Here is a 26,402-nt window from a genome sequence, read left to right as displayed (position 1 = left end):
GAAATGTGATATGCAAGAAAACCACAGCTATCACTGGTTCACAACCGAGGAGATGCTTCATGATAGGGGATCTGGTCACCTCATCATAATACGTGTCATACTGTTAAATTAAACACTCTTCCACAACAGTTAGAGTCATTTCGTTGCTGTGCAGTGCTGGAGCTCAGGCAGAGAAAACAAATCAGTGTAGCAAGTGTATAATGCATAATTAAAATGCACAGCGAAAAAACCCAGGAGGAGAAAATTTTAACACTCGCTGATCATTGCATTTCTGCCTTGATTGTGAGGAAGGACTGTGTGTCTGGATGTGCGTCTGCTGGCATGAGTGAGCGTGTTTCCTTCGAAGACAAAAGCTAATTGGTGCTCTGAGGTGAGTTGAAAGAATAAAAGCAAATCACAACAAAGACTTCAGGTAAAGTTCAAGATAATTACACCCTGCAGATGCCTCATAGCATTCAAAAAGAGAGTGTGAAGTATACTATTAAATAAACAACTGAAATCTACCCATGAGGAAATGGATTCTGGGGGCCTTGAGAAATATCCATAAAAAGGGTGAAATGATACGTCCTGACATTCACGATAAGGTCTTGGAAGGACAAAACCTTTGGACTCACTCTGAGAGGAAGATAGGCAGCGATGGTGATCTTGGCACTGAGGTGGACGTTGCCGTGAGTGTAGCTCACAGTAAGTATGGTGTACCCAGGAGCAAGGGCCTTGGCTCGCACCCCGCTGCAGTGGTGCTGGCCTGGAGCCAACCTCCCTGGATCAGGACAATGGGGGTTGGAGGAAGCCAAAGAGGAAGAGAGAATGCAATATGACAATGTACAAATAACTACAATTGTTCACCCAGGTGTAGTCATTTATCTTCCTATCGTAAACCACACTGGAGTACAAAGAGGTCTTGTTATTTTTCCCGGCCCACTCCTCTGATTAATAAAACAAGATTTCAAAATGAAAAACTGTAAATCTTGCTAACAGAGGAACTTTCACAGAGATAAACGTTGCCATGACAATCTGAACGACATAAAAAATTTAAAATGCTTCAGAGAGACTTAAAGAGGATTGTGCCTATAGTGTTTGTCTGGGTTTGTTTGGTATTTGGGTGACTAATATGAATTTGTCTCTACTGAAAAACATATTTTCGTATTCATTCTTTCTATAATTCTGCCTTACATAATGTGAAACTGCAGCTGCAGGTGTGAACAGATTAAAAAGTTTACTGCACTAGTGCTTTCATGGGAAATTGTACAGACAGGAATAACGACAGCAGTAATTTAAGTTTTTATTCCAGTTATTACTGCAACAACCACAACGAATACAAAGGTGGCTCTCCTACACGACACACTGGACCGAAAACAGCAGCTCTGATTCCCTGCCCGACCCCGACTGGGTCCGACCCACTGGGTTTGGGGCCGGGCTGAGCTGAGCTGAAATGTCTCAATATTCCCCAAGGCTTGAATCAAGTTGTGTTTTTGCCAGTGTAGTGTTTTTTTCTTTCTTTTTTAAAGGAAACTGGCAGTTCTTGTGACAGGAGTTGCAATGGACTGAAACAAGAGGGGAAAAGAGGGAAGTTGGAGCAGCTGAGAGAGAGAGGGAGAGTGATGGAAAAAAGCACTATAGTGGAGAACAAGGGGAAAGAGAGTGCAAGCGAGAGAGGGATGGAAAACAAGAGAAAGAGAGAGAGAGGGACTGCAAGGTGAAAAATGATAAAATGATATGTGCGCCGCCTCGCCTCGGACTGCTGGTATACTAGCAGATGCACTGAGGGGTGCAGCCTGCTCTGGCGAAGTGGTCGTGCACAATGACAGGCTATTAAAGTAATAGAAGGAAGAGATGAAGGAGTAGTAGGGCTGGGCGATACGGAATAAAATTCATATCTCGGTATTTTCAGGCTGACTGATGATACACGATATATATCTCGGCATTTTCTACAAAATGAGCTGCATGTCCAGTTGCAAGTCAGAGCCACATTTGAGATGTCACACACACTTTCATAAAAACAGACTGATCTAAATAACACTCAAAAACAGTAGTAGGCCTAAATCTGTTGTAGGTTGAAATGTTTAAATATCTTTGAAGGGGGAGTTGAAAAGTAATTTTCCATGGCCTTTCAAATGAGTCTAGTGCTGGCAAATGATTTAAATATTTTTTATTTATTTAGGCTATTAATCTTATTTATGTACATAGCATCAACAGAGAGGCCGAGGGAAGTCTAGTCTGTGAGCTATAGATTTTGTTTGTGTTGTCACTGCAATTTTTAAAACACATCTGTCGCCTTCATCCAGGCGCTGTCTCCACGTCACACAATAGACTACAGCTACCAACAAGAGCGGCGATGCACTGTGATCCACCTCACACACCAACTAGCAGCGCTGGACTGCATGTGTGCTGTGGTAATTTCATTAATTTCACAGGCTTCTTTAGCGTAGGCCGTGCAGCATATAGACCGATGTCACACTGTAGACTAATTAACAGACAGATTAAAGAGAGGAGCAGCTCTGTGTTTCTCTTAGTGTTGCTGGAGAACTTGCGAGTGAATGAGTGAGAGTATGAGGGAGGAGAGATGCACACTGGCATGCGTTGTGTAAACCGATATAAATGGTGTTGTCTAAATTTATATCTTGCCTCAAAATATATCCATCTATAATACATAGTCGTTGCCCAGCCCTAGGGCTATTATTATTAAAATAATCGGTGACTATTTTAGTAGTCAACTAATCGGTTTGAGTCATTTTTCATAGAGAAGTACTATAAAAGTACCCCAAAATACTCTTACTGCAGCTTCTTACGTTCAGATATTGGCAGCTTTACACACTCTCCCATGATGGTGAACTAAAACCCTTTGGTGTGAGTATGAAACAAGACATTAGATGACGTAATTTTGGGGTTTGGGAGAGACAGGCCGACATTTTTCAACATTTTAACACATTTTTCGATGAAATGATTAGTCAAATAATCGAAGAAATAATCAACAGGTTAGTCGACAATGAAAATAATCGTTAGTGGCAGCCCTACCCAGCCCTAAGGAGTTGTGGTGTGAGCAAACACTTCCATCCTTGCTTGAACAAATAAATAAATAAACATACAGTATAGAGTCATGTAGGATCTGGGCCCAAACCAAAGATTTAGCCATACATCAGTAAGTAGACTAGTACACATTGTCATAAAAAGGAGGTGAGCAACATAATAACCCTTCCTATTTAAGCTCCAAATGCATGCATATCCACTCCAGCATTGTTACATAAACACAACCACAATACACTTTCATGCCTGCCTCTGGTTCAGCCGGCCACTCACCAGGGAACAGTCGTGATCACTCATAACTTACACTGATTAACACTAAACAGAGTGATCAATGACTGAGTCCCATGAATGAATATCCACTGGTTAGTGAGTTTACCTGAATGTCATTCTCCAGTGGGAGGTAATGAGTGCATTCAGCCACAATATGTGATGACAGTAGATTGGAAATTCTTTTTTGAAAATTTGTTGCACTACAACATGACCCAGTCAGATCACCAGGACTTACCATCTAGTAGCTGGAAGACGCCGTGGTTCTCCTCCTCAACCTGCAGGTCAAAGTGGGAGCAGTCACTCAACATGACCCGCTCTTTCTCCACCTCCTCCAGGAGGCCGAAAATCCGGAGGGGCAGATCCAGAACCAGGCCCACTCTGGCCTCTACTGGGCAAGGAGCGAAGTCCATGGCGACAGGCTCGACAACATACACCTGAGAGACATCAGGATTAAAAAGGTATAAAGGAGTGTTCGACTGAGTGCTAAGAATGAAAGCACAACTGGGAGATTCAAGCTGTGAGACTGCAATGTACTTCTACAGCTGCACAATTACGTTGGATAATTACATGTCACAATTTTATGTCTCTGTGATTAATAACAATGTACTTCAGAAATAATTTATTATCTGTTGTGTTTTCAATTTGCTGGAATGACCTCTTCAAAATACTTCCATTAAAAATGACAAATCACAGTGTTTAATAAAAATTAAAGATGTACGAAGCGGAGCAATCATCTTTGGAAAAAAAAAAGGCAGTGACAAGTAAAGTGAAATATAATCTACAAGTCCAAAGTTGCAGAGTTGTGCAAGCTCTCCCAAATGTTTACACTGATACTGTTTAAGTAAAAAAAAAGAAAAAAAAAAGTGAACATCTTTTGTTTTGAAACACGTGGAAAACCAAATCATGCCACACACGTAGGTGTATTTTGTGAAGTATCTGCATTCAAAGTGACTCTGAGTTGAATATAAAGTATCTACTTGGTAGCAAAAATGATGAGGAGCACTTTTTGAGTGTCCCCAGTGCTCGTTGGTGGCAGGTGCACAAGACCTTTGCAGGGTTTTTAACAGGGCAAGTCAAATTCAAGGACTGTGAAGCATCTTTTCAAGCAATTATTTTTACTTTGAAACTGTTTTCTTCACAACCATCTGCTGCAAGACAACTGTGCAAATTCATGAATGGAGCAAACATACTGCCAGGGCCTAAAATTAACTTATTATCAATAAAATGGTTGTTATTATTGAGGCATGTGACTGGAAAATAGACATAGCATAGAGCACAGTAGCTGAATTACAGCTCGTGCTAATGGCTGATGCTGCTCTGGTGTGAAACATCCTGGCACTGAAAATATTCTGGCATTTCCCAACCCACTGGCACTCTGAGCTCATTGAGTTCTGTTCTCCTCTCAATTACATTCAAGTACTTTTTTCAAGGACCAGGTCAAAAATGTCTGAATTTCAAGAAATATTTTCAAGATCCAGCACATAATTTCTGAGCACCGAATTCAAGCACCTTTTATGAACCTTGTATAAACCTTTCTTTTAAGAGCCAGTTTCAATAAACCCTGAAAATTTGGCTTCACTCAAAGATGAAGCATATCAAAAAAAAAAAAAAAAGTGTGGTTTGATACAACATGAGTCTCTCACAAAAGTCATCACATTTTGATTAAACACTGCTGGTTGCTGACTGGTGCATGGGAGTAGGTGACACCATCTTTTTTCCGACTGAGACCTGCCTGCATTAAACTGGCAACAAGAGACAAATATTTCATATGAAATGGCAAAAACTGTCTCTGCAGAAAATTGTGTGCTCATGTGAGACCCTGCTGCTCATAGAAAGAAGCTGATTTAGGAAATAAGTTTTCATGGCTTTTGAAATGAAGGTCCACCACACCTGATAAAAGCTTAAGTTGCAACAATATGCGAATCAATAGCATATATAGTTTTAGCAGAAATTAATAAGCCAAAGTCTTAATCTCCTTAAATCCCTTAGACCTATTTCCGTAGTAATCACTTTGAGGGTTTGAATGTCTACGCTTCAAGTGTAATCTTAATTAATTATTAGTGGATTGTGTAAATGAGGAGTGAATACATGACATTACCTCCTGTTACTGTGACAAACACTTCACTCAAAGGAAGGGGATAACTGTATATAACGGTGCGAAAGTACAACTGAATAAATTTGCTTCCTGAAAATAAGAGAATCACCATAAACTGATGAAATTAGTAATGAAAGTGATCAGGATTATTTGTGCCATGACACATTAATATTTAACAGGTGTGTCGTTTCACACTGTGACAGTTTCCCTGGGCCACTTACCTTCATCTGGCCAAAGTGAAGTTGGTTGCGTAAATCATGGGCATAAACTACGCTGACGCCAATGTCACTGACTGTTGTCATCACTCCTTTCACAGTCACTGTGGCCACAGCTGTGTTGGAGGAAGACCAGCTGAAATTTCCACTCCCTCCTGTCGCCTGTCACAAGAACCAGGAAATAGGAGTCATCGCATGCACCAAAGTGACATCTCTCAGTGGGACAATGACAAGAATCACATTCATTTAGAGTTTTATGGCAGGGTATGAATAAGAATAATAAAGGAGTCATTAGCAGGGGCGGAGCCAGGTGGTGTAGATATCTGGGGCTCAGCTCAAACCTGGGATAACAGAATACCTAAAAATCTATACATCATTTGGGGAAATCATGATAGTTGCCAAGGAAAAAAAAAATCACCCTGGAGAGCCGACATCCAATTTTGCATCTAACTGTCCTCCAACTGTCTTCATGATTCTTCATTAAACCATAACACAACAAATGTGGAGGATGACTTATTTTTCCCTCCTGCCACCTAAAAACAAGCAACTGTCTGAAGTTACTATTTTTAAATGACATTATGCACCTTCCCCACTGGGAAAAATCATCCACTTGCTTCTGGCTTATGTATTTTATGGGAAAGGTTACAATCGGCATTAACTCTCGGGACAAATTACTCTGCAGCAGACACTGTCTCCAGCTTCAATCGGTGGTAATGTAAATACAACACCCAAGGGAACATGCTAATTTTAACCCCTTTGCCAGTAAGATGCAACGACAGGCCTCCACAAAATGGCCTCCGTCCAAACAGCACCCCAACATTATTCAAAACAGGAGTTTGAAAGAGACACTGAATAAGTAACATAAAAGTAAAAAGTATCACCTGTGACATTTTCACTAGCCTTCATGCACTTTCTATTGTTTGTTTACTAACCTTGTTTTGTGATGTTGTACGTGACACAGCAAACCCACAAAAGCATACTCTTCTACTACAGAGCTGTTTACACCACTGGTCTACTGGCAAAGGAAAAGAAGTCTATTGCCTATTTATAGTGGGTTTTTCTGCTTTTGAAAAGCTGCAATTTTGGTGAAAAAAAAGGGCCTAAAAATAACTATATTTGTCATACTATACTAAGTTCACAATATGAACATCTAGCTAAAAAATCTGCTACATTAGAATCCATGCCATATTAATCTGGGCTGCTCTAATTGCAAACCATGATCCCCAACAATGCAAAGTAAATATGATACATTAGGCCAACAAGAAATAAAGTAGGGTAAAAAACATAGGAATAATTATTATCTGAAAGCTGAAGGTATTTCAAAAACCTAAAAGATTCAGGGCTTTTGAGAAAACATTCATGGCTGGAGCCCCAGAAAGCTATCAGCCCTCTCCACCTCTGGTCACATAAGTTGTCATTTGCCCCCCACTTCCGCCCAACAAAGGATTAAAAGCCAATCAACGTTTCAATGTATTCTGAAAGGGAATAATTACCTTTATTGTGTACTGATAAGCTCCAACCTTGGGCTGCCATGGAAATGTCAGAATACTGGGAGTAAGAACTATGGGGTTATAGATTTCTACATCCTGTTCATTGTGGACGGGGTTGGCGAGTGCGTGGATCCTTCCAGCCTGAAACAGAACAGAGGCCACAGGAAGTGATCAAGCTCACTCTACTGAAGTGGAACAAAGGCGCGAGAGGTAAATGCAATAATGATGTGACAGCTGAAATACAGAGTGAAAAGGGTCAAAGTTGCAATTAAACTCACTTCATCCACAACAGCTCTCAGGGTGGCGTCGATGAGAGTTAGGCCCTCTTTGAGTGCTTTGACGCGATGATATGATCCATTCAAAGAAGACTCCAGGAGTTCAAAGTACTCCGCAGGGAAACCAGTTTCAATACGGACATTCTGCAAAATCAAAATCAACCACACACAGATTTTTAAATTACTGCCTTTGTACGACTCTAGATGGAAGCCTGGCTTCAAACTTTTACAGACTCGGAGGTTATTTTTTAAAGTGTGTCAAGATTTTGATTTGTTCCTACTTCAACAGTGACAGTTCTCTCATCACCGGTTTGATGTATTGGCTAATAAAAACTCATAGCTCAGGAAAGGAAGGCTCAGAGTGCACTAAATCACTCTTCTCTAATGTCTCTCAGATGTGTTTTAGGCCACATCTGATTAAAGATGACCAAATCTTTTTTTTTTTTTTTGTTAAACAGGAACTGAAAAAATCCGATTAAGATATTTGGAATGCATGTCTGTTAGCTGACCAATGCCATGAATGGAAACAAGCTAGAAAAACAGTTTGGCTTATGTAACAGTAGTTGTGTTTCGTCAATTTACTAATGATGAAATGTGAAATATTGGTCACTGCCTTGAAGTCATCTTTTCAAGCGATAGATTAGGGCTGGGCGTTATGTAGAAAGTCAAACATCATGATATTTTTGACCTAATTTCCTTTGTATCGTTATTGCAGGGCTGACTAATTGTGCTTTCACCAAGTATTTACACAATTAAATTTTGGATAAATGTCATCAGTAATGTGGATATAAAGTGTGAACAGTGAGAACAGTCTGTCATACTCATAAGGCATACTTACATCAGAGAGGTAAATTTTGTTGCCAGATTTATCAAAGACTTCAATGAGGATATCATAAACTTTGCCTGTTTCGAGTACCCAGCTGTCTCCTGGGTGAATTTTAAAACCTAAACAAATTACAGAGAACAAACAAGGTTAGTCACATCTTTTAAAAAATTAAGACTAAAAATTAGACTGAAATAACTGTCATTTTGTTTTTAATAGTAAGAGCAAGGACAAACCTAGGTAACCTGGTTCGACCACATACAAAGTGCTGTTGGGTAGGCGAGACACTCCTTGCATTCGAAGGCCTAAAGGAGATGCTACTAAGGAAAAGTTAACGCAGGCACCAGCCAATTAATCACCATGGCAACCCAAGCCCAGGCAGGCTCCAGAAATCCCTGTGTCACACAGCAGACACTCCCTCTCTCTCTCACTGTGAAAGGATTACTATTACTAGCTTGGGCTCATATATCTGGTTTAACCGCGTCAGTAATGAGTATAACGCATCTGTTTCAGACCACACGCCCACATACGCATCCTGGCGTTGTGGCACATAGATGGATAAGACGGTGAACAATTATTGCAGCTCAATTATTGGTAGAGGACAAAAAATATATATTAAAATATTACGAGCAGCCATTATCCATACTAGCATATTGTGACAAATGTTCAAAGTGTGGAGAGATGACTCTTGCTAAAGCTATGGGTTGATAAATTCTGGCAATACTGGGCAAAATAGATTGTTTGTGTCAAATATTTTGATGCATCGATAACTGTTTTAATACTGAATCGTAGCCCTCTGAATCATGATCAAACTGAATCATGAGGTGCCTAGAGATTTGAGAGAGACAGGTCTGCTCAGCTGATTCATATACGGCAGCAAACTGACATGATACTGATGTACATGAGAACAGATGTAAAATGGAGGCTGAACCATTAACAGAAATTACTGCCTGAAAAGCATTTTAATAGGCTACTCTAACAAAATTAAAACTGGAGGCTGCAAACAAACTAGTACATGGGTCTAATAGCACTGCCGCTGCCGCGTAATCCTGCCCACTTTTCAGATGAGGCGCAGTTCATGTCGAACAAACCTCTTGACAGCACTAAACTTGCTTGGTTTTTGCCAAATGCACAATAGTAAGCCTGGTAGTACTACTCCTCTGGTCACAGATAAACAAGATTCAGAGTAAAAACACCTCCATTACTACAGTTACCACAAATTCCCAGACTATATATTATCAGCTGATGATAAATAGTCTGGTAATTTAGCAGCTGAAGTTATCAAGGTAAAGCACATGACATTAAACCAATATAACAACCACTACAGAGTGCAAGCACAACTTGTCAGAAGGATACTCTTATGATCCAGCACCACGTTGATGTGTCCCAGTTGAATTGCTGTAACTGTGGAGGTGCTTTGATCCAGGCTGGCCACAGCAACATCTGGGTTTCCATTAGTGCCAATCACGCTGTTCTGCAGGTGCAGTTCATACTGATCACAAGGCATGGAGAGCTCTGGACAAACACATCCACAAACACAAATCAGCTTATGAACTGGCATTTCTCTACTGCACAGATTTGAAACTGAAAAAAAAAAAATGGCACAGCTGCTCCACTCATCTGGTCACAGCAAGAGGCATCAATGACTCAACCACATTTTTAATTCAGACATTAGGAGTGAAATTGATGCTTGAACGTTACAAGCTATGAGTCAGACCTGTGATCGTGCCCTGTCTTATCTTCAGGACTCTGTATCGGATGGAAGTTCCCGCCAGCAAGTAGACATCGTGTGCGGGGCTCAGCAGGATGTTCTCTAAAATCAGCAGTCTTACCTCTGCGGCGCCCACATCCTGTAGCACAGAAACTATAGTTACAGAACAAAACAGCTCCAGTTTCCCGCCTTAAAAAACCAGAACAATCTGGCTGCAGCCTTCAAAAAAAAAATGTATGGGCAGAAATTCAACTCAAATTTCACCACTGCTGTGACATCACAGATAAGCTAGAAAGGATGCATTACAAGCATGCAATCTTTTGCAATTTTTAGATGTCACACAGAGAGCACAACTAGAAATTACTGTACTCTTCTGGTTTCATTTTTTTCTTTTGAAATAAACCAGAAAAACCTTCTCCATGACTGTAACAATAAAGTGGATTATTTCAACTTTGTGCTGCTGTCAACAGCCAAATAACATGTCTCTCGTACCACTTAACAGCTTACCTTATACAATGGCTCTTGTATTTTGGCTTTCAATTTAGCATGTCCTGTTTTCAGTCCTGATACCAAAATAATATCCCCCTGTTTCCCAACACGCTCCATGTCAGATATGTATCCAGGGGGTGTGTATGTGGACTCTGAGAATTTAAGTACCCTTGAGGGGAGAAAAGAGACAGATTAGAGAATCATATCAGAGACTCAACTCAGTTTCGCTCTTTGCATCTGACCTCAAGAATTATTCAATTTCAGTGGAAGAGGAACCAAGAAGTAAAAAAAGGAACATCACGCTACAAAACAGCAGATCACTATATCAAAGCTTTTCTGGCTTTATGGTTAAGTTGGCATAGCGGTGGAGGTTGGTACAGGGTTCCCACACATTTTCATGGACAAAATTTCAAAACGTGGGGCGTCGGTAGCGTAGTGGATAGTGCCGGCATCCCACGTACAGCGGTGAAGCAACCATTTGCTGTGTGTCACCCCCTCTCTCTCTCTCACCCCATTTCACTGTCCTGTTCATAAAAGGCAAAAGCCCAAAAAAATAATCTTTAAAAAAAAAAAAAATAATAATAAAAAAATTTCAAAAGGTATCCATGGCTTGTCAAGGACCCAGAATAAAGTTTCCATGACCATTTACAACAGTGTGCTTAACTCCAAATGTTAATTATATTATCATAGGTGGTCCATAGACAAGTACAGCGCTAACAGTGGTGGAGTGACAGCTGACAGTTTAATTGGCCCATTGGTTAATTTGTCAGAAAGAAAGTATAATGCTCTACTTTCACAGCAGTGAAAACAAAACCAAGGTGTGCACTGGCGCTCCGAGCAACAACTTAACACTCTAGAAATTTTGGGATTCATGAGCATACAGGTTAAATCACACTCAATCCATTAACATGACATCGGAGAAAATTGATTTATTGTGTTAGTCCAACTAAAACCGGACTTCTAAAATACATGTTAACATGTTAGTGCGACTGAAATCAAATTTCTCAAACTCAAACTAACACACCCAGATAATGTGACTGGGAAGAGTCGAGTTACTCCTGCATGTATACAGTCAGTTGAACCCAAACTGACCTAGGTACCTTGCGCATGCTCTACAGTTCCAACCCCAGGCTTCGACCTGGAGGTCGGATAGCATTAAATGCATAACAGAGGAAGAAGCTGGTAAAAACATGGTGAAATCTACATCCAGAGCCGTGTATTTTTGGACAGATGAAATGTACAGAGCTGTAAAGTTGTGCACCATGGCACCAGTTTGCTGCTAGATAATCGTAGCAAACTTCTTTGTCAATGGTTTGGTCTGTGACATAATAGATCAGCCAGAAAAAGGTCCAATATCAACAAGTTGAAACGGGGAATATAGCCTCCTATTGTAGCGGAGTCGGACATACTTGGGTCAATAAATCGATTCCGCTCCCTTGCTTGTATACAATAGTCCACCTAAATGCCCTTGTCGAGCTATGACCGTAGCTCGACTTACATGTGCACGTAAACGTACTGACTGTCACAAAATTATTTGTCTTTCCCCAGTCGTCCCACGTTATTCAAACATATCAGATTCAAACTCTCTTCAAACATATTTCTAGCTATCTGGAGGGAGAGGTGGAAGATGGAGACGAGAAAATGAAGAAACATACGTGATGGTAAACAAAATGTCACACAACAACGCATGTTAGAGCTATGTTACGTCAACAGCTAAAGAAAACAAATATTCTATTATGTTACATGAAAGGTTATCCAAGGAAGATTACTGTTACAATTTATTTCATTACACACAACATTTTATGACTTTTCCAAAACTATCAAGAACTTTACTATTCTGGGACTTTTCCAGGCCTGGAAATGTTTTCAGTGACAGTGGGAACCCTGTTGGTAATTCTGTCCATTTTGGGTTTGCTATCAGATTTTCCAAAAGGAGCCAGAGTGCTCAGTGAAGTTTCAGCACAGTATAAACACAGGGGAGCTTACCGTAATGAATTGTAAGAGTCAGAGAATCCATTCACATCTACATCTTTCACTAAGGTCCAGTCAAACACTAGACCTGCAAGGGTGCTGAAGGTGTTTCCTGCAACACAGAAAACAAGAGTCAGGCCTGCTGCTTCTTTAGCTCACAAACTGCTAATCTAAACACACAGGTATGTGAGATTTGATGAAGAACAGAGATTATTTGCATAAACCTCTCAACTTGTCTTATAAGGCTGAAGACACTACAGTATATTGAATGGATAATGGATGCCGAGCACGATTGTCTGAAAGCTCCTGGCAGTCAAATTAGCTAAAACAAAACCGATAGGCATTTCATTACGGGATACTTGCCGTCCTTTTGCAATCTGCTCCATCTGAGGAATCTAAAATGCACTTCTAGGCCAAAGCAAACAAAAACAAAACAGCGGGCCCTGGAGCCATCATCAGAAAGAATCAGGCTGTAGCTACAGCTCATTAAACTAAGTGTGTCTGCCTTAAATGGAACCAGTCGCACAGAACAAACACAGCCACCTCACAGTAGCAGCCTGAGAGGAAAGAAAATGCTGCCTAGAGCTCAGCTCAGTCATTACTCTGAGAAGCCTTTAGAGCAGCAAATAAACAATACGGCATGGACTTGTTACGATAGGAATATGGAGTAATATTACAAGTATTGATATAAATTACTCTTAATACTCTTAAAGGGATATCAATATCACCAGCAGCATCCTGTCATGAGTCAGTGTATGTCACCTTCAGAGTCCAGTGCATGGATTTTGAGTGCCAGTGGTGAGTCCTCGAGATGTAACTCTCTAGTGGTCGACACGATTTGGATCTCACTGATGATGTCAACAATGGCGTCACAGCGCAGTACCTGTCCTGTAACTGGGAATGGCAGAGGGGACAAAATATCACATACACAGAACATGCTTTACAAATGTTGTCACAATACTGGAATTTCTAACTTTAAAAACAAAGCCTTGAAAACTATCTATAATTGATACCATTTTCAATACTGCAGGAAAAAAAATTAAAAGTAATTAAATATATCAAGGCTAAATCATAACAGCAGCAACGTTTCTTTTCTTGGTTAGAAGCAGATAACAGCAGGATGACTGTAGGAAACAATATACTAAGTGAGAGTGGGAAAGCACAGCTGGCACTGGTGTATCAATACTGCGGAAAATGAGTAGTGAAACCTTTTATAAATATTCAAAATCAATATTCATCATTAAATTAATACGTTTGACAACATTACACTGCACAGTACTCCAATAATGCACTTTCCTCAAACCAGGAAATGCTCAGAAATAAATAGCTTGGTGTTTTAAAGGAACTGCAACCTTAAAAAGTCAGAGCATGAATTATTGTTGAGGCACAAAGCAAAGAAATCTACTTCCTGGCTACAGCAATTGAGAGTGATAGCTCCAAAGCATCCTCTACTTCACACACAATTCTCTATGGTTATCAAGTCAAGTCAAATGTTGTGGCTTCTCTAGTCTGTCAAGTGGACTGTAGCATGAGCGATAGACTATATCTGATTATGTTTTGCGAAACCTGCAACAGGAGCAGCGAGTTAGGCCACATTCAAAGTCAGCGATTGTGCCTTGAACACATTGTCTGTCTTTGTTTTTGTGTTTCGTTGTTTTATAAAAGAGACATTTGAGATGCACATGGAAAGGCCAATGTGTCTGATTTTCCCGATTCCAAAGCAAATGCTCAAAGCTGCCAGTCACCCATGAGTGGCCAGCAATGCCACAGGCAACGGATGACATACACCATTACACAATTGCAAAGGAGGAAGTAAAAAACAGTGTTGTGCAACAGAATGACCATGAGATTGGCTACTCTGAAGGAAACACAGAACACACAGATATAATGTGTACTATTATGTTCATGTTGTACCTTAGATACTGTACTTATGCCTCGTTTCATGGCTTTACCAACAATTTGCTTACAGAAATCCTTAATCATGTTTTCTTAGTTATTCTTTATTGTAGTATCCTGAAATAAATCTGCGTAAAACCAGAGAGGTGACGAAGACATTTGAATATTGAGCAGGCTCGGCTTATGTTAGGGCTGCTAAGCGTGCTTCCTCATTCTGTAACGGCAGGATATTATAAAAAGTGTGTATTATATATGTGTATATTCTGAATTCTTCATGTTATAGAACAGAAAAAAGTGACCTTAAAACAGTTTAGTGAATCTAACAGCACATAGAAAACAAGAATAACAGACCCTGGAAGGTGAACATGTACTACACACACTATAAAGTATAACAAATTGTGGCAGTGACAGTTCACTCAGCCCATAAAATATGATAAAGAATCTTTTATTGATACTGATCAACACATGCTTTTGACTCCTGAAGCTCTGCTTTTGCGCCATCCACATCAAAGTGGAAAATGTGTATTTTTCAAAGAGCAAATCCACTGAGTGCCACACTGAGGCTGATTTGAAAACCAAGCCAGCACCGGCATCTTGCATCTATCAAGAACAGCTGAGCTGCTTGAGAAGCGGCCCTTATCTTATCCATGTGACGTGTGGGGATGGGGATTGATAAGGTTTACTGATATCAATGTCGTTAACGATTTTGTTTATCAGTCCAGTTCTTTATTGATTCCCTCATTGAGTCATGATTAATTTTCTGTGTGGGGGAAAAAGTAGGTCTTCACAGGTGTTCAGCGTCAACGCAGCTGTTTTATTATTTATGGGTCTGAACACAGTGTGGAGGCAGAGAAGAAACAAAAGGCACGCATATGACTCAGGTGTTTAACTGCTACCAGATCTCAACTTGGAAGGTCAAAAATCTGCTGAGCCTGCCTGCGTGGCGCTCATGTTATAACATATGATATCTACCTCGGTAACAGATGTGCTGCTCCATAAGGAAGCAGAAGCTTGTGTGTTGCTTTTGTTTCCAGCCTTACTTAAAATAATAAAGTTACAGACATACAAGCAGCATGTTGTCATCTTTCTTCTTGAAATGAGGCCACGTCTTAGTCAACTCTTTACACTCAGTTCCAATCTCCAGTCTGACACTGCATCCACTCATACCGATTTCTGTGGAGGAGGGGGATTTGATCTTCTCTAACCAATCTAGAAACCAACATATCCGCCTGAATCTAACATCATTGTAGGTCCACACTGATGCGTAGCCATGGCAACATACTTGTTTTGCCAGGGTTTAAGAGTGGGGTGGAGCCAAGTAAAACAAACTACGATGTCAGGCGATATTGAGCAGACATGTCAATTTAGAACAGCTTCAATAACAGCGTCTATCTTGACTACAGCACTCGCCACTGTTGTTATTACTCCTGACTGGTTCCAACACACCACTTGACAACAGGTTGACAATGCCAGCGACGGGGATTCCAATGTCTGTCCAAACTTTATACACGGTGACATTAGAAATTTGAGTTTTACCACAGTAGTTTTCAAATTAGTGAGAGAGCTGTTCATGTTTACTAATATTTTTGAGCTTTCTTAGACTATAAGAATGGCATGTATGAAATCTGAAAATGGATGTAGTTCCTCTTTAACTTTACAAGTTCATTACATAAACAGCCTCCAAGAGCAAACAATATTTGGACAGCATGTGCTCCTGAACGCACAAAAAACTGAACTAGAAAATAATTTCTCAGGACAAAATCATTTCCAGGGTTTAACTGTCTCTCAGTTTCTGAGTATTTTTCACTGTTGAGAAAAAAAACTATAATATTCTAGCTTTTCCTATTTATTCCCCCACTTAGGAACCGTGTGTATGCATGTCTGTAAACATTTCTGTCGTCCTCTAAGCAACAGTTTGTAAGTCAGCAAAGCACACCTCTATAATCCCATAGCTGTTTCTCAACTGACCCATATTTCATTTCAAAGGAATTCAGAAAATGTACAACTGGACAAAATACGCACAAATTCATTTCCTAGCTCACACATAGGAACAATTTTTCACTTAGCTCTGTGTGGTTCCTAATAGTTGATTTATTATTATAGCAACCGTGTATTTACCAACATCTTCAGCCAGAATTATGCTGGTCAGTCTGGAGGGCTGGGTGGAGAGAGCCTGGAGAACAGCTTTCCGGGAGCAGCCTCTGCTGCTCTCTTCATCCACACCCTGGATGCTTGCCACCTCTGGTCTGGTGGAAGACCTGGAAGAATTATGGCCAGACAAAAAAACAGGTCATGTACTAAAGTGGAGCAGCAGCCCTTTCGTTCTTCTACATTTGTCACAATAACAATGTCGACCTTATGTTCATCATAAATAGACTTTAAGGTCCTACACCGCTGGCCCTCATGTGCCCTTGTTGGCTTTTTTTCAGCCGATTCAGCATGTTGAATCAGCGACAGAGGAGTCCATCTGTGAATTAAATCACTCCGATTGGTAGTTCAAGCTCAGTGCACAAGATCCGAAATGGAGGTGAGGATAGTAAACAAACGGCTTAAGTCAAGAGGGAGTGAGACTAAAACAAACTTGTTGCATAAGGTGGTTCTGGTTTCCCTTTTTGCATGACGCGTACAGACTATCTCCATCTGCTGATGTGGAGAGATATTTCATCTCACGCACTGAGAGAATGTACATGCTGGTCGGCCGTCGGCTGTGGTCTTTGCGGTGTGTTCATGTGCAACTTTTTGGCTGGGACACGGGTGACATGAGGCAACACAATAGCTGGCATTTGTTGCCACTAGTTCTTTAAACTCAGTGTGGTGTGTTAAGCATCTAGGAGAACTACAGAAGCAAACGCGAAAACACAAATGGCCCGATCTAGAGCCAGTGTCTGATTTGTCCATCCTGGGCTACTGTACAAAAACATGGCGGACTCAGTGGAAGAGGACCTGCTCTGCATGTAGATATAAACACCTCTTTCCAAGGTAACAAAACCACAATTCTTATTTTCAGGTGATTGTAAACCAATGAAAACATAGTTGTGATTATTTTATACCATTTCTATCAATAGATGCCCCTAAATCCTTCACACCTGAGGCAGTATTCACAAAGATTGGGAGAATACTCTCAGAGAGCTCCTAACTTAGCCCAATTTTTTTTAGTGAGGAGTAGTTTAGGAAAGTTCTCAGAGGGACAGACACTTTTATCTTAGTGAGGAGGTGTGGTTGACCCCAGTGCTAGGTATGATGGATTCTTTTAACAGATGTGATTGGTTGTCAGTGCCACACCCTTTAGTAAGCCTGCAAGGTGTGGACACCCAGTGGAAATGAAATGAACTGCTGACAGTGAAAGTGTTGTCATTGTTAGTGTGATCGCTCTGCTGATGGAAGGTTTATACAGACCCAAATCATCACTGCTGCATTTTTCCAGTTTTCCAAGTATCTTAGTGTTGTGATCATTTTATTTCTGGTGTCATAGCGTAAGTTGGGAAAAGTGATCCCTAATGACATCAACCACACATATTATCCATGCACGAGCTATTCTGTAGCATTTTGTTTGCTCACTGTCATTCTGTGTTAGGAGAACATTTCTACAAACTTTGTGTTTCCACCATTTTCTCCTCTGATTAAGAAACTCTTAAGCCTCTTAAAAGTCCCCCTCCTGCTCCGTACAGTTTCTCGCCTTAGGAGGTCTTTTAAGTAGTGTATGACTTATCTTTACAAGGACCTAGTCTTAACTTTAAGGGGAAACGAATTTAGTCACTGGGAGCAACTCTTAGGAAGCTTTGTGAACATGGCCCCTGACCTTTAAGGTGACATTTTCATACATGGGGTGGAGTTGTGTCCTTACTATAACCTTGGATGGATTCAAAGGTGAATAACGTACAGGAAAATCTTAATCTCAATCGCTTTAGCTGTCTCAGGGCCCCCCACACATTCCCAGTACACTTGGCCATGTGGCCTCGCATGCCCCAGGCAACATGACACTGCTCCACACAGCATGCCCTCAGCTCCCCTTCACCTCACGCAGCCAGACTACTCACCATCTGTAGCAGCCTTCAGTAGTTTCCAACGTGAAGTTAATTCTCGTACTTCTAGCGAGCGGTAGCAACACTTTGGGGATATTCAGTTTCGAGGAACCGTTAACTCTTATAATGGTTAATAATACTAGCAATACAAATACTGATAACTTAAACGAAATCATTTCCGTTTCATGAGCGTGCGCAGATTTACTGGCAGCGATCCCAACGGTCGAATGAATGAACGCTGAGTTTCTGTACTAGCTAAACTTCCTCCGTCCCATTAAGTTTAGCTATTTGTGCGGTAGTTTGGGAGCTGTGGCTCTGAGGCAGACGTTCAGGTGGGCTAACATCGCTACTGGAGCTATTTCAAACACGTTATCTTCCTGCTCAGTTTCAGTTTGACTAAGTAACGTTAGTTAACAGACAGCAGGCACATGATGATAACAGTTACAATGTCCCCGAGCCCTCCAACTCAGCTCCTTCGCTTCGTATATCCTCGGAGATTCTTTAAAACACGAAGCGACTACTAATTCCAAAGCCCCGGTTCAATATTAATATATACAGCTAGCTTACAATGGCATAATGTATTTTAGTACAAATACCCGCCATTAGCAATAATTGGACTTCCCCAGTGTGCATGCCGGGAGTGGGATACGTCACAGACAGGGTGGTCAACAGCGAGGATGACGCGCTTTCTTAAAGGTACAGTTTGTTTTTCTCAGTCATCCATTTCAATTGAATTAGGCCTTTATTTAATTGAATTGGTTTTAATTTTAATCTAATTACATCAATCTATGCTGCAAGCAAGCCTGGATTACCATAGAGAGGGGGAAAAGTGGACCCCAGACCCTTAGGGGAAAGCCCCTTGATCATTGTGTGCTTGGTTGGTTTTAATTTACTTAACTGCACATTTGTTTTAGAAATAGCCCTATGCATCACTATACTACAAAATCAACAGGAACCTGCACTATAAGTGTATAAATGCTGGTTAAAAGCAAACCAGAGCTGTTGTTACTTTTAGCTGAATGCACTCAAACCTTTGAGGGGTATTAGTGTAATTAGTGTGTTGGTGTATTGTGGTATGTGTACATTAGTATATGTACTGTTGTGCTGTAGTATGTTGTAGTGTGTGGATTGAGGTCTATGTATTTTATTGTGCCTTCGATGTTTATAGTATATTGTGCTTGTATGATGTTTTAAACTGTATATTTTAACAACATTTTAGGTCTACATGTAAAAGCCCAACTAGGAATAAGAGTTGAAAATTAGCAATAGCTATAAACATCAGTCCCACACTCTGTATTGGAACTATGTTATATTGCATTGTCCCTGTCAAATAAAATGAAATTTTAAATAAATAAGCCATCTTGTTGAAAATTCTGATTAATAACTAGTAATATTCTCATTTTTTTCATCAATATTTTATCAGACTTTTTTTTTGTCTAACATAAACAGTCTCACCAAGTGTCAGCAAATCAAATATATGTAAATACACAAGAGGAAAAAACATAACTAAATAAAATAATTTTAAAAAATACATAAATAACAAAACATTAGTAACTCCTTAAAAAAATCTATATTCCCACATAAATATGCACCACAATCTGCTCTGATGTACAAGCAGCTAATTAGCTTTCAGGCACCCAAAAAGTGTGCAAAAGAGCACCATACACATGGTGTGTGATTTACTTTAAGACACATATTTTAATTTTTGGTGGTGGTCAATGGTGCACTTTTATTTACATCAAGATGACAGCATGTGCACAAATTGTGATTGTGGTTGCCATCTCATTTCAATTTCAGTTCAATAAGCTTTATTGGCATGACATTTCATATGTGTTGCCAAAGCACAATTACAATTTCAGACAGTGAATGACATTAACTGTAGTGGAATATAATAAGCATTTAAATGATTAAAGAACCAAATAACAAGAGTGAATATAAATAGAATACAAAATCATAGACATACAGATTAAAGAAAAAAAACCTCATTAATTGGAGGAGTAAATAAAAAGGCAGAGTGTGATCTGTGAGGAGATGAACTATATGTTTCCTTGCTATCAACTTTTTATTGTTGTTCATATAACAAGCAACAATCACAATAACACACAACAATCCCCCTCACCCCCCACCCCTAGCGCCAACCAGTCCAATTTGCTGGCCTAAGTAGTCAACTGACAAAGAAAAGTAAATTGATTAAGAGGGAGATGGACTATATGTTGCTGTCTTGCTTGTCTCTCAGGCTGTGACATGAATACATTTGATTTTTGTTAAGAACTTTGTCCTGATTTCCTCATATGTACTGCATTGTAGCAGGAAATGTTGCCCTGTCTCCACCTGTCTCTGAGGACAGAGCTGACACAGCCTGTCTTGTCTGGGCAGCCAGGTCCGCCTGTGTCTGCCAGTCTCTATGGCCAGGCTGTGATCACTGAGTCTGTACATAGTGTCTTTCTCAGTGCCTGATTGGTCACGACAGACACATAGTTTGCCATCATGTATTGTCTGTTCAGAGCAGGGGTCAGCAACCTCTACTATATTTGGCCAAAAAGGGAAAAAAAATCTGTTTGGAGCTGCAAAACCTATTTGAGCCTTATAATAAAGGTAAAATAGCCTATTTTAAGTTGAATTTAGCCTGTCAGCATTACTAATAGATCTAAATGAGCATTCATTAATATGATTTAGTACAAGATGGTTTTCTGCAGTGTGCTATTTATATGATTATTTGCTACTTTAACTTTGCAGCATTGCCAGTGAAAGCAAACTAATCTGTCCACACACTATTAAATTCTCTATTTTCCCTTGAGACTTTTCCCTTTTTGGATTTGGAATCCACAGCTAGCCTAGCTAGGACGACTCAAAACTACTGCAGCCATTGTTAGTGATGTTTTAAGAGGAAAAGGCGCCAGGCTGGATGTGTGACGCACATTTTAGTTGATGAAATGTTTTTTTTAAAGCAGTGTACAGGCTACACATTTTCACAGTTGAAGAATGTAAGAATCACTTTAGGCCTACAACAATAAATACAAAGTAAAATGTTGGTTATTCATTTCCATATAATTTTCTGTCAAAGCCACAAGGAGCCATTGGAGAGGGTCTAAAAAGCTGCAGGTTGCTGACCCCTGGTTTAGAGCCAAATAGCACTGAAGTTTGTTTTGAGTTTTTGGGGTAGATGACCAATAGTTTATTTAGTTTTCTTTTTCTTTAGCGAGAATTCGGTTGGCTGGATTGTGTGAGGATTGTTCTGAGGCCTTGTGCTGTTAGAGGAAGTGAGCCTGAGGACCAGCCGTCTATACTATAATTTGATTATGTTGGTCTGTTCTGGGGTTTCTTCATTTTTTTCTGGTTAAAGGTTTTTTGTTTGGTTGTTTAATTTGGTTTTTTTTTTAACTGTTTTGTTTTTGCAGTTGTGGAGTTCCCTATTCGCTGCAGGGTCAGAGGACAGAGGCTGTTGTGTGTTGTAAAGCACTCTGAGGCAAATTGTGATTTGTGATATTGGGCTGTGTAAATCAATAAACTTGAATAAAACTGAAATTGAATCGACAAGCATTGTCAAGCAGCATTTGAATTCCCCTTTGGCACACCACGTTCATCAACTTTGAATGTCACTGTTGAAGCAATACAACTGAGATACCAGGTTATATTGTAGGTACACATATACAATCTAATGCAGCCAAAAAGCCCTTAAATTTATCCACGTATCTCAAGCTTATGTGCAGTTTTTATTGACACTGTGTCAGAAAGATGTGCATTAATCTCTTGTGTATATTTGAAGTCTCTCAGATACTGTATGTCATGGTGATGGACAAAACTTTACACACCATAATGCAATCTAATATGTAACCATCATTAAAGACGGCCATAGAAATGACTAGAAAAAAAAAGTCTGTTTTTGTTTGTTCACAAAGAAATGATTCATTGCTTCATCACATAACTTTGTATATTCTTGCTCTAGTGATAACTCTGAGTGTTTGGCTACTCCTTGACACTCATTAAATAGATTTACCTGTCTGTGGACTCTGGCCATGTAAGATAAATGAAAGCCATTAAGAGACAAATCAAACATTACCTTGCCCTTCCACACACACAAAAAATATCTGCTCTTCACGGTTATTAAATATGAAGTGCAGGGTATTTAGACGATGGCCGACTCTAGTAACTGACTAATTTGTATACAGCACAACTGGTTTTGTATTGTTTTATATTGACAAGGCAGACCATCACATACGTCTACCTGCCAATCATTCCTCCATTGCATCTTTTTGCTGTCTTGAGTCTTCAGCATGCAGTCAAGAACATGCAGTGTACAACTTTTCACCCCTAGGTGTCACTGACAGCTACATGGATATTATTCTGACCCATAGGCATGGATGACAGCAGTGACTGGTGGGGAAAAGTTTATTATACAGGATATGAGTAAAGAAGGGAATGCAATATTTAACAAACAAAAAGACTATGGCCAAAAAAGGCAACATGTTTGACTGCGTAATACTGTGTAAGATTAAGAGCCAAAATCTCAGAACATCTAATATCTGATCTCCCCTTGGTTTGTTTGTGTATGAGATCATTTTCTGTCTTTAAAATCAGTCCTGAGATAGAACATGAATTGTTAACAGAATGTTAATTATACATTCTGAGTTCAATTGGCTGCATTATTTCTGATCCAACCCTCTCATCTGCTTTGAAGTTATTACGGCAATGCCCCTCCTGGTCTGTGCCTCTCGTTTTCTCGACACAGAGAGATGCACAGCTTGATTAGCGAATACACTGTGGTTTTGAAGTGTTTTACATAATGCAGCACTGTGCCAAAGGTGACATATTGTTTGAGTCAGAATGCATTAGCAGTGAAAGCCCATCACTGGCTGGTGCTGTGTTCCAATAGGCTGGTTTTAATGACAACCATACAGTTGCAACTGCAGCACTCTCCACCTATGATATACAGTATATCCACACTCCAAAGGTAACGTGATCTAAAGTGACAGCTGCTCCAACTTGGTTTGACTTTTTCAAGCTATTTTGGGTTGTAATACAATGACATATCTTTCTTCAGCACAATGATGTCAGTTGAGAATGAAACCTGAGAAGACAAGCACAACTTTAATTTATTTTTGGCAAAGCTGCTCCATGTGGGCTTCAGTCCTACTTTTAGTTTCATCTTTGTACCCTATCCACGGGCAGTGTACGTACAATTGATGTCAGGAGTGAATGATGTAATGTCTGAGAACATGGAAAACAATACCTGAATGTCACGCTCTGTGTCTGTCGCACTTCACATGGACGCCCATGTCTAGACAACACAAAGTGCAGGACCAGACTGAACTCATTGACAGGGAAAAGTTCTTGTAATGTGGAGTTCTTTTCTGGGCCTTGTTTCTTGGATAGATCTTTACATGATTTTCTCAATCCAAATCTGGCAGACTTAGAGCTCAGCAGCCATGAGATATAGCCAGTGAATAAACAGGAAGTTCTCAAAGAGTTGGAAATTTAGTGAGTTTAATTGTCATAACCTTTAACAGTTGCTGATTGCAGTACTTATAATCAACTGTTGTTCTTAAAGGGCCAGTTCACCCCAAAATCAAATATACATACTTTCCCTCTTACCTGCAGTGCTATTCATCAGTCTAGATTGTGTTGATGTGAGTTGCTGATTGTTGGAGATATTGGCGGTAGAGATGTCTGCCTTCTCTCCAATATAATGGAACTAGATGGCACTTGACTTATGGTGCTGCGCGCAAACAATACGTTTGAAAAACACTAATGTCTCTTTTCAGAAATCATGACCTGGTTACTGAAGATAATCCACAGACCTTGTTGTGAGCAGTTTCATGTAGGAACTATTTCTTTCTACAGAATCACACCCACCAACTGTATCACTGCACAGAAGGAAGTGTGCATCTACTCATGGACGAGAAGCTTGTGCTCATGATAACGCAAGATATAAACATTAATAGCGTCCTCCTCGCAAATTTGTAAATCCTAGGATAGCAAATGAATGGCCTGTCTTACCCTGCCTCTGATTGGCTTACCCTGACATTGTTACCCTAACCTTAACCAATGCTACCCCTCTCGCCTAAACCTAACCAATCCAACCGACGAAGGCAACCAGTAGTAGCCAATCATAGGGAGCATAAGGCGAGTTATTCCTTTGCTATCCTAGGATTTGCAAATTTGCGCCCTCATCTGCTGAGCTGTAATGTTAGCTAGCTCGGTGGTGCTAGGTGAGCTAGCAGTAGATGCACTCTTCCTTCTGCATAGTGATACGGTTGGTGGGTGTAGTTTGGTAGAAGGAAAGTAGTTCCTACATGAAACTCCTCACAGCAAAGTTTGTGGATTATCTTGAGTAACCAGGTCGTGATTTCTGTAAAGAGACATTGCTGTTGAGTTTTTCTAATGTGTTTTTTGGCACTTTGAGCACCACAAGCCGAGTGCCATCTAGTTTCATTATATGCGGGAGAAGGCAGACATATGTATGGCGAATATCTCTGACACTCTGCAACTCACACCAAAACAGTCTAGACTGATAAATAGCACTACAGGAAAGAATGCGTATTTTTGATTTTGGGGTGAACTGTCCCTTTAATGCTCAACCTTTCAGTTCCAAATTATTAAAAATCCACTCGCTCTTATACTGGGCAATGGTGCTGCATTACATACCACTCCTGAACACATCAAAGCCCTTCACCTCTGCTATAACACTGAAGTCCATGCAGCGACACCCATATGTTGCACATAAAATATTTTCCTATGTCACAAATGGCTGCAGCTGCTGTAAAATTCCATCTAGTGTCTGCTCATCTGGCATGCATCAGCAGTCACATCCTTCCTGGTGTGAAGTCGGGAACTTTTCTTGGCCACCATGCTTGGCTTGGTCCAAACAAGTGGGTGCAGGAGGCCATGGCACTTACTTAAACTGTTACTCAATGGCAGTGCTCTCAGCTGGTGGCTCAGCTTTTACCAGAAACGTAATAGGCTTTGGACGGGTCACTGCTTCAAATAGTTTTGGAAGTACACAGCTTAAGGGTCCCCCTAGGTGTGAGGCTCAGTAAAAAACTGCTGTAGGTAGGCATAATAAAAGGTGTTACTATCCAGTGGAATCAGCCTTTCCCTCGGGGAGCTGTATGTTCCAAGAAATGTAAAAAAGGACAGGGAGGTGGGACTAGCTGTCGCACAACTCTGTGTGTGATAAGACTACAGATGTCCAGAGGGGCTTGAATCCAAAGTCTGCTGAACTTCTTATATATGAAAGAAAATAATGAAAGAAAAAAAATTCCTTAAATATCAACCTTTCCCTTGAGAAGTAATACACCTTTTCACTTTCAGATTAGCTTGGCGTGGAAAGTCAAACAGTTACACTCTACAGGGCTGTGCTTTTAAGGGTCAGGTCGCTTTACACAGCCTTAACTACATGCTGTAAATTCCCTTGCCATTTCCATGGTGTAGGCATTATTAGGTGGATAGAGCTGAGTGGATTTGCATTTGCAGCTCTATGCATTCATGACCATGGACAATGAAGGTGTAATCTTGCCAAAATGCTTCCATGTGCCTCTCATTTAATGCATACAAACTTCTCTTTATTTACAACTGAAAGAGATTTCTCATTTAAATTCACCTCAGGTAAAATTATATTAATAATAGCCCTCTTGATACTAGTTTAAAGCATTAGACTACCTTTTAGCCATATTATTGATAGCACGCTGCATTAAAATTAAAATGTGTTAAATATTACAATGCAGAAATGAAGCAGAACTAAACATTTTGCTGTTTCATAGCAGAGCCAAAAGCTGCTGTGGGCTATACTGTGGGGCTGCAACCCTACAGCAGACACGCCGTTTAACTAGACCCTGGAAAGTCTTTACAAGCCACAGGTGGGGAGTCACTTTCGGCACATTACATTTGGGTCCTAATTTCCCGTCTTGTAGCCCCCCGCGGAGCCACTGTGCCGTGTCTTTGCTGGTTTGCTTTAAAGACTTCCTCTCCTCACTTCATCTGATAGACCCGCAGCAGTGTGTTGAAAGAGAACACATCTGAGTACACAAGTACATAAAAAAAAACAAAGAGAATTTGCATGTATTGGTCATTAACCACATATGCCAAAACACTATTATTAGGAGATTAAGAATAATCATCTGG

At 40.2% G+C, this 26,402-nt stretch overlaps 1 protein-coding gene across 2 annotated transcripts in view; it reads right to left on the bottom strand.

Annotated features, from left to right (window-relative positions):
- Positions 1–18,923, bottom strand: part of nup210 (nucleoporin 210) — a 43,445-nt gene extending 24,522 nt beyond the window's left edge. For both annotated transcript variants that reach the window (XM_050066342.1, XM_050066343.1), the window contains exons 1-14: positions 18,297–18,923; positions 16,378–16,517; positions 13,126–13,257; positions 12,379–12,475; positions 10,411–10,561; positions 9,910–10,042; positions 9,549–9,707; positions 8,429–8,497; positions 8,208–8,314; positions 7,373–7,513; positions 7,098–7,235; positions 5,611–5,766; positions 3,530–3,728; positions 615–760 (exon numbers count right to left, since the gene is read on the bottom strand). In XM_050066342.1, coding sequence (XP_049922299.1) covers positions 615–760; positions 3,530–3,728; positions 5,611–5,766; positions 7,098–7,235; positions 7,373–7,513; positions 8,208–8,314; positions 8,429–8,497; positions 9,549–9,707; positions 9,910–10,042; positions 10,411–10,561; positions 12,379–12,475; positions 13,126–13,257; positions 16,378–16,517; positions 18,297–18,457 — 1,929 coding nt within the window. In that variant the 5' untranslated portion in view covers positions 18,458–18,923. The remainder of the gene's footprint in view (positions 1–614; positions 761–3,529; positions 3,729–5,610; positions 5,767–7,097; positions 7,236–7,372; positions 7,514–8,207; positions 8,315–8,428; positions 8,498–9,548; positions 9,708–9,909; positions 10,043–10,410; positions 10,562–12,378; positions 12,476–13,125; positions 13,258–16,377; positions 16,518–18,296) is intronic.
- Positions 18,924–26,402: the final 7,479 nt, after the last annotated feature.

This window comes from Epinephelus moara, chromosome 16 (assembly GCF_006386435.1).
Source record: "Epinephelus moara isolate mb chromosome 16, YSFRI_EMoa_1.0, whole genome shotgun sequence".
Taxonomy (NCBI): domain Eukaryota; kingdom Metazoa; phylum Chordata; class Actinopteri; order Perciformes; family Serranidae; genus Epinephelus; species Epinephelus moara.
This window is presented reverse-complemented; position numbering and strand designations above follow the sequence as displayed.